Source organism: Hyla sarda, chromosome 6, assembly GCF_029499605.1.
Source record: "Hyla sarda isolate aHylSar1 chromosome 6, aHylSar1.hap1, whole genome shotgun sequence".
NCBI classification, from domain to species: Eukaryota; Metazoa; Chordata; class Amphibia; order Anura; family Hylidae; genus Hyla; species Hyla sarda.
Window position 1 is genome coordinate 33,820,610 of NC_079194.1, and position 12,184 is coordinate 33,832,793.

General features: G+C 43.7%; 1 protein-coding gene across 4 annotated transcripts in view; it reads left to right on the plus strand.

Moving 5' to 3' along the window:
* PTPRC (protein tyrosine phosphatase receptor type C) overlaps window positions 1-12,184 on the plus strand; it is a 223,924-nt gene that overhangs the window by 9,379 nt on the left and 202,361 nt on the right. For 3 of the 4 annotated variants that reach the window (XM_056523472.1, XM_056523475.1, XM_056523474.1), the window contains exons 1-2: window positions 9,394-9,477; window positions 9,564-9,659. In XM_056523472.1, coding sequence (XP_056379447.1) covers window positions 9,593-9,659 — 67 coding nt within the window. In that variant the 5' untranslated portion in view covers window positions 9,394-9,477; window positions 9,564-9,592. Of the gene's footprint in view, window positions 1-9,393; window positions 9,478-9,563; window positions 9,660-12,184 lie in introns of those variants that run through there. The other variant, XM_056523473.1, reaches the window with a different exon arrangement.

Here is a 12,184-nt window from a genome sequence, read left to right on the forward strand (position 1 = left end):
ATTCCACCCATTCAAGATACATTCCGAAATATCGTCTCCTGGTACCCATGAGGTCCACGCTGAAAAAATAGAAGAGGGTGTAAATTTCAGTAGTACTTTCCTAAGGGATGTGTATATCATAGAGATGGACAATTTACGGGGTTCCGAACCAATAAGATAGTCTAGTTCGTTCTTTGTGGCCTCTTTGGACAGGTTACGCAATCGACTAAAGAAGAAGGAGCATATCTGTTGCATAGGGAATGCATGAGACGGGGGAAGGTTGTGTAGGGAGAGCAGTGTGGTTGGTCGGAGCCATCGTTTCTGAGTAACGTCCATAAAGTGCTTGGCCGTCGTGAGGCCCTTGTCCGACCAAAGGCCAAGCACCTCAGGAGGAAGTCTTGGGGGAAACTCTGGATGTTTCGCCAGTGGTAGATGTTTGGATAAGAGGTAAGGCAGTCCATATAACTTCCTGACCTCCTTCCAAGATGCCACCGTATCCCTCAGCAGTACAGAGCGCTTCACTATGGAGGGGAGTTTAGAGTATGTAGTATGTAAGAGGACTGCTAGGTTCCATGGAGCCGCCAATTCACTCTCTAGACCGTAAAGAGCATGATAAGAGGATCCATGTATCCAGTCATTAACAAATCGAAAAAGACATGATAGATTGTATCCTCTCACATTGGGAAAATTCAGTCCCCCATCAGACCTATTGAGCATCAATTTGTTTAGTGCGATTCTGGGCCTCTTCCCCGCCCAGATAAATTTGGTGAATGCTGAGTTTAAGCCTTTCACGTCAGTATGTTTTAACAGAAGTGGTAGGGTTTGCAGGGGGTATAGGAGACGCGCAAAGCTGACCATTTTAATGAGTGCACATCTCCCCATAAAGTTCAGGGGGAGTTTTTCCCATTTACGTAATTCAGCTTTAATCTTGGAGAAGAGGGGAGTATAGTTTAAACTATATATGGTGTCGGGCGTTCTCCCTATTTTGATACCCAGGTAGGTGATGGAGGAGTCAGCAATGCGGACTCCCATACCTGATATCTCTGGAAGCCACTGGTGACGGAAAGGACCTAGGGGTAAAAGTTCCGATTTAGACACATTTATTTTGTAACCCGAGAACGCCCCAAATGTTCTCAGATGTTCAAGAATGCGTCCTAGGGAAGCAGTCGGGCCATCAAGGAACAATAAAATATCATCTGCGAACATTGTCAATTTTACTTCATTCTTCCCCACCTTAATGCCAGGATAAATATTTTCAGACAGTAGGGAGAGCGCCAGGGGTTCTAACGCTAAATTAAAGAGTAGGGGAGAGAGTGGGCAACCCTGTCTGGTGCCCTTGAAGAGAGGGAAGGGCGTGGATAGGATACCAGGTGTGTGTATTCTAGCCTTGGGGGTTGCATAAATCCCAGAAATGTAATTCCTAAATGACCCTTGAATACCAATCGCATCCAGCACCAGTCCCAGCCAATCCCATTTTACATTATCGAATGCTTTTTCGGCATCCAAAGTGAGCAAGGCAGGAGCTTCACCCCTCTGGGGCTGATGTTGTAGGCGATCTAGAACCGCCATAACCGTTCTCAAATTCATGGTAGCTGATCTGTTCCTAATAAAGCCCACTTGATGGGAACCGATTAAGGCTGGCATGAATCGAGAAAGACGGTCAGCTAAAATTTTTGATAGAATCTTGATGTCTTGGTTAATTAGAGATATCGGACGATAGGAACCTGGGTCAGTTAGGTCCTTACCCGGTTTAGGCAAAACTTTTATGTGTGCAAGAGAGGCTTCTGTGGGTAATGATCCCGTAGACATGAATACCTGAAACATATCCCTTAAGACTGGGGCAATCTGCTCTGATAGGGCTTTATAAAATTCGCCTGAATACCCGTCTGGGCCCGGGGCCTTCCCGTTATGGAGATGACCGATAACTCCCTGTATTTCCTCCACCGACACCGGTGCATTAAGAATCTCCCTCTGTTCTTCCGTCAGTGTGGGAAGTTGGACCCGTTTCAAGAAGGCCTCACCCGCCGAAAGGTCAGAGGGAGAGTTTTCATAAAGCGAACTATAGTAGGAGGACAGCAATTTGTTAATGGAGTGAGGGTTTTTGTGCGTGACTCCCGAGGAGTCTTTAAGTGCTGTTATGTGAGGGGTAGGTATCTTTCCCCTAGCTATACGGGCCAGTAGACGTCCCGATTTGTTACCGTGTCTAAAGAGATCTACCTCAAAGTGGGACCTCCCTAGGCGTTCCCTTCTATCCCACCATAGTTCAAAATTGGCTCTAGCCGATTTCCATTCCTCCCGGTTCTGAATAGTAGGGTGGGCTACGAAGGTGGCATAGACATCCCTTAGTCGAGCACTGGCTTCATTCAGATTTTTCAGAGAGGTGCGTTTTAGGTGGGCCACGTGTGCCATCAATTTTCCCCTTAATACTGCCTTCCCCGATTCCCAGAACAGAGTTGGGTCTGAGCGGTGTTCCCCATTATATACGGTATATTCTAACCACCAACCCCTAAGTAATTCGAGAAAGGTATCATCCTTGGCCAGCAGTGAGGGGTAACGCCAAAGAATATCTGTCCCTTTGGGGTAGGAGGGCAGGAGCCGCAGGCAGAGAGGGGTATGGTCTGACAACGCCAGTTCTCCAATGTCTACTGAGCTAACTTTATGGTAAAGTTCCGGAGATGTCAGTAGATAGTCTATACGAGACCAGGAAGAGTGGGCATTGGAGAAATGGGTGAATTCCCTATCATCTGGGTGAGACATTCTCCACACATCTAGCAGTCCCAATTGGTCTAAGAAAGGGGGCAATACACAGTCTCTGCTACGTATGGGGATTGCTTGAGATGTCGGGCCCTTTCTGTCCACTAGGGGGTCGAGGACTGTGTTAAAGTCGCCCCCCACTATTTTGTTCGTCGTGTTATCGTCATGAATTCTGTCTGCTAGAGCGTGAAAAAAGGACTTATTTTCCCCATTGGGACCGTATATGTTATAAATGCTAAAGATCTCTCCATTGTGGTCAAGTCGTAAGTGTGAGACCCTGCCTTCATCATCAGTGTCGTGTGATATAAGACCAAAAGCAAAAGATTTGTGGATCAAAGTGACCACTCCTGCTTTCCCATCCTGGGCCTGAGAACCAAACACCTGCCCCACCCATTGCTGCTGTAACCTAAAAAAATCTGAGCCAGCTAGGTGGGTTTCTTGGAGGAGGACAATGTCCGGGTGGAATCGCTTCAAATATCGTATAAAAAGTCTTCGTTTTTGGGGGGAGCGAAGACCCTTGACATTCCACGATATTATGTTAGGCATGGTAAATCAAGACAATCCAGACAATCCCTCATAGAGGGCTGTGCAGATATTATATGTGTAAATAGATATGAAAGGGCACAGCAGCAATGGGGGCATACCAAACATGACCCTGAATAAGCAATACCGTGTAAAGTTTCTATAAGGCAGGATAGGTGCCCGATAATAAACTGGGCAGTAGTTTTCACTAGAGGTTCCAAGCTGTGGGAAAGAACAAACAAAACAAAAACAGTATACAAGCAAATAACAGTTAACCATCCTGTAGAATATCCTAGAAAGTGTTGCTAGTTTAGCAAAACCTTCCTTTTGGATAATGGACTTCCTTTTTTCGGCCGACATAGGCATCAAAGTAATATCACACCTTTCTGGACGCCCATGCTCCCCCCCCTCCCCCCGACCCCCTCTAAGATGGTCGAGTCCCTCAGTCAGGTAGGTGAAAGGCCAACCCTGCCGTGCGGCCGTGCAACATTACAGCACCAAAGCCGGGTTGGAATATGGCAACATTGAAAACCTTTCGTATAACAACGCCATATAGGCGAGGAAGATAAAAACAAAGAGAAAACCTGGACGTCCGGTTCATCATTCCCGTAGTCCCAGCAGAAGGCTCAAAGGCAAGAAGGTGAAGTCATCATGAACAAGGAACAAGGAACAGCTGTGTTCAGTCAGGTGAAGATCGCCTGTCGCTGTCATAGCCACGGCCTGGAGAGCGATGACGTCTACGTCGGTGTCTTTGGCTTGCAGAGAATTGCGAATCTCTAGGTGCTGAGCGGGAACGATGATTCCTTCTCGGTGATCTCGAACGACGAGTGGGTGTCCGGGCTGGTGGACGGGAAGATGACGTGGAGGAAGAGGACAGCAGCTGGTCTATTGATGAAGATGCTTCCTCTGGAGTCTTGAAAGTGGTGGTAGAGCCGTCAGGATGGAACACCCTCAGGGTGGCTGGATACTGAAGTTGGAATCTATATTTCGCCTGAAATAGCTTAGTGCAAACAGTGCTGAAGGCCCTCCTTCGTTTCGCCACTTCTACCGAGAAGTAGATCAGGTTTTAATGATGAATAATCTCTGTACCATGTTCCATTCAGCTTCCCCTCAACCTTGACCAATCTCCCTGCCTTAGCTGTGGAAAAACACCCCCAAAGTATGATGCTGGCATAATACGCTTCACTGTAGGGATGGTATTGGGCAGGTGATAGGCAGCGCCTGGTTTCCTCCAGACATGATGCTGCCCGAACCATGATCACTGTAGGGATGGTATTGGGCAGGTAATGGGCAGCGCCTGGTTTCCTCCAGACATGATGCTGCCCCCACCATGATCACTGTAGGGATGGTATTGGGCATGTGATAGGCAGCGCCTGGTTTCCTCCAGACATGTTGCTGCCCCCACCATGATCACTGTAGGGATGATATTGGGCAGGTGATGGGCAGTGCCTGGTTTCCCCCAGACATGATGCTGCCCCCACCATGATCACTGTAGGGATGGTATTGGGCAAGTGATGGGCAGTGCCTGGTTTCCCCCAGACATGATGCTGCCCCCACCATGATCACTGTAGGGATGATATTGGGCAGGTGATAGGCAGCGCCTGGTTTCCCCCAGACATGGTGCTGCCCCCACCATGATCACTGTGGGGATGGTATTGGGCAGGTGATAGGCAGTGCCTGGTTTCCTCCAGACATGATGCTTGGATATACTGCTGTACGCTATAAGATTCCAGCGGCACGTGGATGGAAACCTATCTAGTACCTGTGTCCATACCTTCTCTTAGTCCAGTGTACAGTGTGTGGATGCTGTAATTTGTTGGTAACTGTACCAACCGCTGTGTCTACCTTGCGTCTATTTCCCCAAAAAATAAACCCTGCCTCCCTCTGTGATCCTTTTGTCCTGGAAAAATTAGACTGTTAGAAAGTGTGCTGAAAAACGTGTACCATGAGCCGGCATCGGTAACTACATTTTTATTTGTCTATTTTATGAAAGTCAAGCTAAAATAAATAGAATTGCAGGCAAAGGCAATTCAATAGTGACTGGAGGAAACAAACAGCTAGGTTCTCCTCCTCTTTGGGTTTCAAAGGAGATCAATATAGCTGACGTCCTATGGTAGAACCGCAGGAGAAGAAAGACATGACATGAAATGCACAAACATATGTAGCGGTTTTATTTCACACACCAAGACTCATAACCTTAAAAAAATGTCTTCTGATCTTTTAAAACCAACTTTTATCCTGATATTATTGTGTCAGAAAAGCTTTGAAAACCGTGAGCCTTCAGTGTTGTTGGAGGCCACTGATCATTGCATACATTAAGTGGTGTGTCATATTCCCAGGCGAGTGGGGAATATAGTAATGTATTATCAAGCACAAAATGTTCCCCACAACATCACAGAGTCATTATCTGGTTATTGTGTGAAAGATCTATTCCAACAGGACAATCTTGACGTGGAAAATAAAAAATAAATAAATAAATAGACACCAGATAAAAAGCATTCCTACTAAAAATTAAATGATCAAAATTTGGATATTTAAAGGAGTTATCTAGTATAAAAAACGTACAAGGGTCGGATCGTAGGGGGGTCCAACCTATGGGATCCTCCCCATGCCTTCTTTGAGGCCAAGTTCCCTCCATGTATCTCTATGGGAAAGCCGGAGATGTTGTACCTGAATGCTGTAGATGCATGGAGTGGACGCGTCGGCTTCCACTTCGTGCTGTGGTCGACGCATTTCATGCATGCAGAGAGCCGGGATGCTGGAGGGGAGATCGGTCGGACTCCCTGTGATCTGACACTTATCCCCTATCCTGTTTCACACCGCCTCCCATTGACTTGCATTGAGGAGGCGTGGGGTGATGTCACAAGGGGCATGGCAGTGACGTCACAACCCCACCACCCGTTCCAAACTTTCAGAAAAAAAAATTCTGAACACCTTGGCAGCGGAGTACCAATCTAATATCAATGGATTCTGTTGTGGGCCCTTCATTTCTAATGTATACGTGATGTGCAAGTGATGGTTTTTTTTTTCGGACCCAATTTAATTGGTTATGTTTGGGGCCGTTCAGGTTTAATTCATAATGGACCCATTAGTGCTGTTTTTTTCAGACCCTATCAACCCCTTAACGACCAAGGATGTATATTTACGTCCTTGGCCGGCTCCCATGATATAACACGGGGTCACATGGTGACCCCGTGTCATACCGGGTCGGTCCCGGCATGTAACTGAAGCCGGGATCCGGGGCTAATAGCGCGGCAGCGATCGCGGTGCCATGTGCTATCAACCCTTTAGACGCGGCGTTCAAAGTTGAATGCCGCGTCTAAAACGAAAGTAAAAGCTTCCCGGCTGCTCAGTGGGGCTGATCGGGACAACTGCAGTGAAAATGCGGTGCCCCGATCAGCTAGGACGCGAGTGGAGGTCCTCTGACCTTCCTCCGGCATGTCGGTTCGGCGATTGATTTCACCAAGCCGGAGATGCAGGCTTGAGCAATCGACCGCCAATAACACTGATCAATGAAAAGCTATGGCTTTGCAGTGATCAGTGTAAAACATCAGTGTGTGCAGTGTTATAGCCCCCTATGGGAGCTATAACACTGCGAAAAAAGTTAATAAATGTGATTTAACCCTTTCCCTAATAAAAGTCCAAATCACCCCCCTTTTCCCATTAAAAAAACATGTAAATAAAAATAAATATAAACATATGTGGTATCGCCGAGTGTGTAAATGTCCGAACTATAAAAATATATAATTAATTAAACCGCGCAGTCAATGGCGTATGCGCAAAAAAATTCCAAAGTCCAAAATAACATATTTTTGGTCGCTTTTTATATCATGAAAAAATGAATATAAAGCTATCAAAAAGTCCAATCAAAACAAAAATGGTACCGCTAAAAACTTCAGATCACGGCACAAACAATGTGCCCTTATACCGCCCCATATGTGGTAAAATAAAAAAGTTATAGAGGTCAGAAGATGACAATTTTAAACGTATAAATTTTCCTGCATGCAGTTATGATTTTTTTCCAGAAGTACGACAAAATCAAACCTATATAAGTAGGGTATCATTTTATCCGTATGGACCTACAGAATAAAGATAAGATACCGAAAAATGTACTGCTTAGAAACAGAAGCTCCCAAAAGTTACAAAATGGCGTTTTTTCTTCAATTTCGTCGCACAATGATTTTTTTTTCTGTTTCACCGTAGATTTTTGGGTAAAATGACTGATGCCACTGGAAATTAGAATTGGTGGCACAAAATATAAGCCATCATATGGATTTTTAGGTGCAAAATTGAAAGGGTTATGATTTTTAAAAGGCGAGGAGGAAAAAACGAAAGTGCAAAAACAGAAAAACCCGTGGTCCTTAAAGAGGTACTCCGGTGCTTAAACATCTTATCCCCTATCCAAAGGATAGGGGATAAGATGCCTGATCGCAGGAGTCCCGCAGCTGGGGACCCACGGGATCATGCACGCGGTACCCCGTTTGAAATCAGTGCCCGGAGCGTGCTCGCTCCGGGTCTGATTATGGTTGACCGCAGGGCAGGCAGCGTGTGACGTCACGCCTCCGCCCCCGTGTGACATCACGCTCCGCCCCTCAATGCAAGCCAACGGGAGGGGGCGTGATAGCTATCACGCCCCCTCCCGTCGGCTCGCATTGAGGGGCGGAGCGTGACGTCACACAGGGGCGGAGCGTGACGTCACACAGGGACGGAGGCGTGACGTCACACGCCGCCGGCCCTGCGGTCGCCGGTAATCATTCCCGGAGTGAACACGCTCCGGGCACTGATTACAAACGGGGTGCCGCGTGCATGATCCCGGGGGTCCCCAGCTGCGGGACTCCCGCGAACAGGCATCTTATCCCCTATCCTTTGGATAGGGGATAAGATGTTTAAGCACTGGAGAACCCCTTTAAGGGGTTAAAGTGAGTGGGTTCTATTGGGGGCTGTTCATGTCTAACGAATAAGGAATGTACTGGCGCAGTTTTTTTCAGACCACAAGTAAAGGGGTTGTGTTGGGGGAAGGGCATTTCTAACATGTAAAGGATCCTTTGGTGCTTTTTTTTCTCACACCCCATTAAAATCAATGGGGGAGATTTATCAAAGCTGTCTATGTTCCGCATCAATATAGACCAAACTACAGAGGGTTAGGCCGGTCTATTGTGCGCCAAATTTATCAAAAGTTGCACGGCTCTTGATAAATTCTGTGTACAGGGACTTCGTGATCTATGCTTTAGACTGTATTTAAACCTGCTCCAGCATGGTCTGACATTTCGGCGTACTTTCAGCCGATGCGACTTGTTGCTGAAAAGTCGCTTTTGATAAATTCAGCACCAATGCATTTTTCCATCTAAAATAGACTAAAATGCATCATGTTGTAAAAATCCTCTAAAGCAAAAGTCGCTGAAAAGTCGGACATATTTAGACTGCGACTTTCTGTGCGACAAATTTAGATAGGAAAAACCAGTCTAAATCCTTTGACAAATCTCCCCCAATGGGTTTAGTTAGGGGCCATTCATTTCTAACATGTAAAGGATCCATTGATGAGTTTTTTAAGACCCCATTAAAATAATGGGTTCTGTTGGGGGCTGTTTGTACAATATATGAAGGAACCACTAGTGCTGTTTTTTGCACCCCATTAAAGCCAGTGGGTTCAGTTAGGGGCCCTTCACGTCTGATGTATAAATCCCTTATATATCAGACGTGAATGCTGTTTTTTTGGACCCTATTTATGTTAATGTAATGTAAAGCCTAAAATATTGCCTTTATCTGGTGCACAATATATGTTTTGTATTGTGAAAAAATGTTTTGCGGTTACCGAGTGAAATGACATGTACTCTTTACATGGCATGTACTTCATACTGGTGCTTCATGCTATAATTTTACTACTTGTATGTTTCATTTCACAATTGGGGGTAAATTTGGGAATACTACGAAAACAAATTCTAAATTACAGCACAACATCTTCGAGCTCCCACGTAAAGACCCCGCTCTATAAATACGTTTTTTTACACTGGGGGCTAGGCTGCTCCATCTTATTATTTTATGACACACTCATAGCACATAAGTTTTGCTAAGGAAATGACAGCGCGGGTTTAAAAACCCAACTTCCTGGAAGCTTTGAAGAAGTAGGTAGGACGAAACTATGCTCCGGTCTGAAGGTTTCATTGCATGGTGCACTTACAGCACTAAGTCACAGAGGAAGCTGCAAGAGGATTGATAACAAAGGTCTCACCATACATGAAAATGTCACTTCTCTAAGTTCATTCTGAATTGTTCTTAACCTGATGTTAACTGGATGGTATATATTGTAGGGAGAGACGCACCAGGAGCTTTCAGCACCATGAATTGGGGTCTACAACTTCTAGTACTTGGATTCCTTCTATGGGACCAGAATCATGTTACCTTAGGTAAGTGCTAAGCTTTAACATACTCTCGTGTGCTTATTGAAACCTCACTGCTTATATTGTATAATATTACTTAGAAGATTATATATATATATATATATATATATATATATATATATATATATATACAGGGTAATGTTGATTTTGGCATTGGCTAGTGGTTGGTTTTCTAATATAGATTGTGGGAAGAGATCAAGAAGTCTTGAGCTTTACGGACACCTGTTTTTCCCAAAATCTACCTAAAATAAAGGTTAATAGTTAGAACTTTATCATTGACCTTCATAATACAGTCCAATCTTTGGCTAAAGGGTCATCTTATATCAAACCATAATGGGGATCATCCATGTTGCGGGGGTGCCGCACTTCAGAATGCTTTGTACTATAGATTGTGGGATGAGATCAAGAGGTCTTGAGTTTACAGGAAACATATTTTTCGTAATTTATACCTTAAACAAAACCTGATAGTTATAACTGTATCAATTACCTTAATAGTACAGTCCAATCTATGGATAAAGGGTCATCTTGGACCAAACCATATTGGGGCTCATCCATGACGTTGGGAGTGCTGCAATTTCAAATGCTTTGTACTATAGGTTGTTGGACGGGATCAAGAGGTCTTGAGCTTTACAGGAAACGTATTTTTCCTAAATTATAGCTAAAATAAATCCAAATAGTTATAACTTTATAATTGACCTTAATAGTAAACTTCAGTCTTTGGCTAAAGGGCCATTTTGGATCAAATCATACTGGGGACCATACATGTTGCCGGGAGTGCCGCACTTTGGAATGCTTTGTACAATAGATTGTAGGACAGGATTAAAAGGTCTTGAGCTTTATAGGAAACTTATCTTTCCTAAATTATAGCTAAAATAAAACCGGATAGCAAAAACTTTAACATTGACCTTAATTGTAAAGTTCAATCTATGACTAAAGGCTCATCATGGGTCAAACTATACTGGGGCTCATCCATGTTGCCAAGAGTGCCGCACTTTGTAATGCATTGGACCCAAACTTGTGTATGATTTTTATTTAATTTTTTCTTATTGTTTTACATATACAGTATGTCCTAAGTAATTTAATAGATGTTTTGGATGCATAGACTTCTTCATATGCAGCTTATCCATGGTGTGACTGCAGGGCTTGGGCATGAATGCGCGAACACGTACGAGTCTTTTTTTTTAGGGAGGTCCGCAACATTTGATACTATATGATATACTATTCGAAGCTATTATGTATTAAATATACATACAATTTGTACTGGACAATTAATTTATTGGTTAAGATGGATATACATGTAGTTTGTTTGCAGAATTTGTTGCAAATATTTTTGCTGTCCAAAATTCAGTTCATCTGAATGAGGTTGTTTTTTCTAAGGGTTTGCTGTCGTACGGTGTTCTATCTCTGGTTTCTTCGTGGTGTTGTCCTTTTCATAAACTTCAACAGGGTAAAATTAGCTCAGCATTTTATACAATATAAATGCACTTTTTTTTTATTTGATTTTTAGTAAAGTAATAATTTTAAGGGCTTTCTAAAAAATGAAAAAAGAAATAATAAAAGAAATAAAGAAATACATAAATAAAAAAAATAGTGCCATATTGTGCACTTTTTTAAACAGTTTTGCTTCTTTGTTTTTGATGAATTTATGGATCACTGATAACACTGGCCTTTCAAAATTTTACTTACCGTAATAATTTCTAAAAATCCATATGTGCTTTTGTCCCATAAAAAGTCCGAACAGATACATATATAGTCCTAACCTTTCCCGCCTACTTACATCTGTATTACTAATGTCTAAATCAGTGGTCTGCAAACTGTGGCTCTCTAGGTGTTGGGAAACTACAACTTACAACATGCCGCTGGCTGTCCCGGCATGCTGGAGGTTGTAGTTTCCCAACACCTAGGGAGCCTCAGATTGGGGGTTCAATGTTCTAGACTAATGGCTTTTCCATCCAATGGGAATGGGCCGGCATGTTGAAACATGGCTTTATGGCTATAAGTACCATTTTAATGTATGTGCCTATTTAGTATAGGAAATACTGTAGCGTATAGACAAACTATCTCTAGTGAGATTTTTAGGTGGTGCCCAACCCGGTCCTCAAGACCCAACTATATTTCAAATATTTTTGGTTACTCCATTGGAATTGAACAGGGAAAATGTAAATCCTGGACTGTTGGGGGGTCTTCAGGACAAGGTTGGGGGTCTTCAGCTTTATAGAGCTTCTTCCCATGTTTGTAGGTATAAATGGTGACCAATTTACCACCCCATAACATGGGAGGTCTACCTATAGGCAAATTTCAGATAAGTGTAACAAGGCCAGATCTCAGTCTCAAGTCTAAGCCCGACCATGAGTATAATATATATAAGCACCAATATTACTCTTATCTGAATCTTGCCTTTGGCATGGTCTTCTTGTGCCTAATTTAAAACCTGGCTTTAAATATGGGCCGTAAGTCAAATACATACGTCTGTGGATTCTACAGAAGTGTTCGTGTCTAGACTAGAATTCCTTATGTAATTCTTACAACAT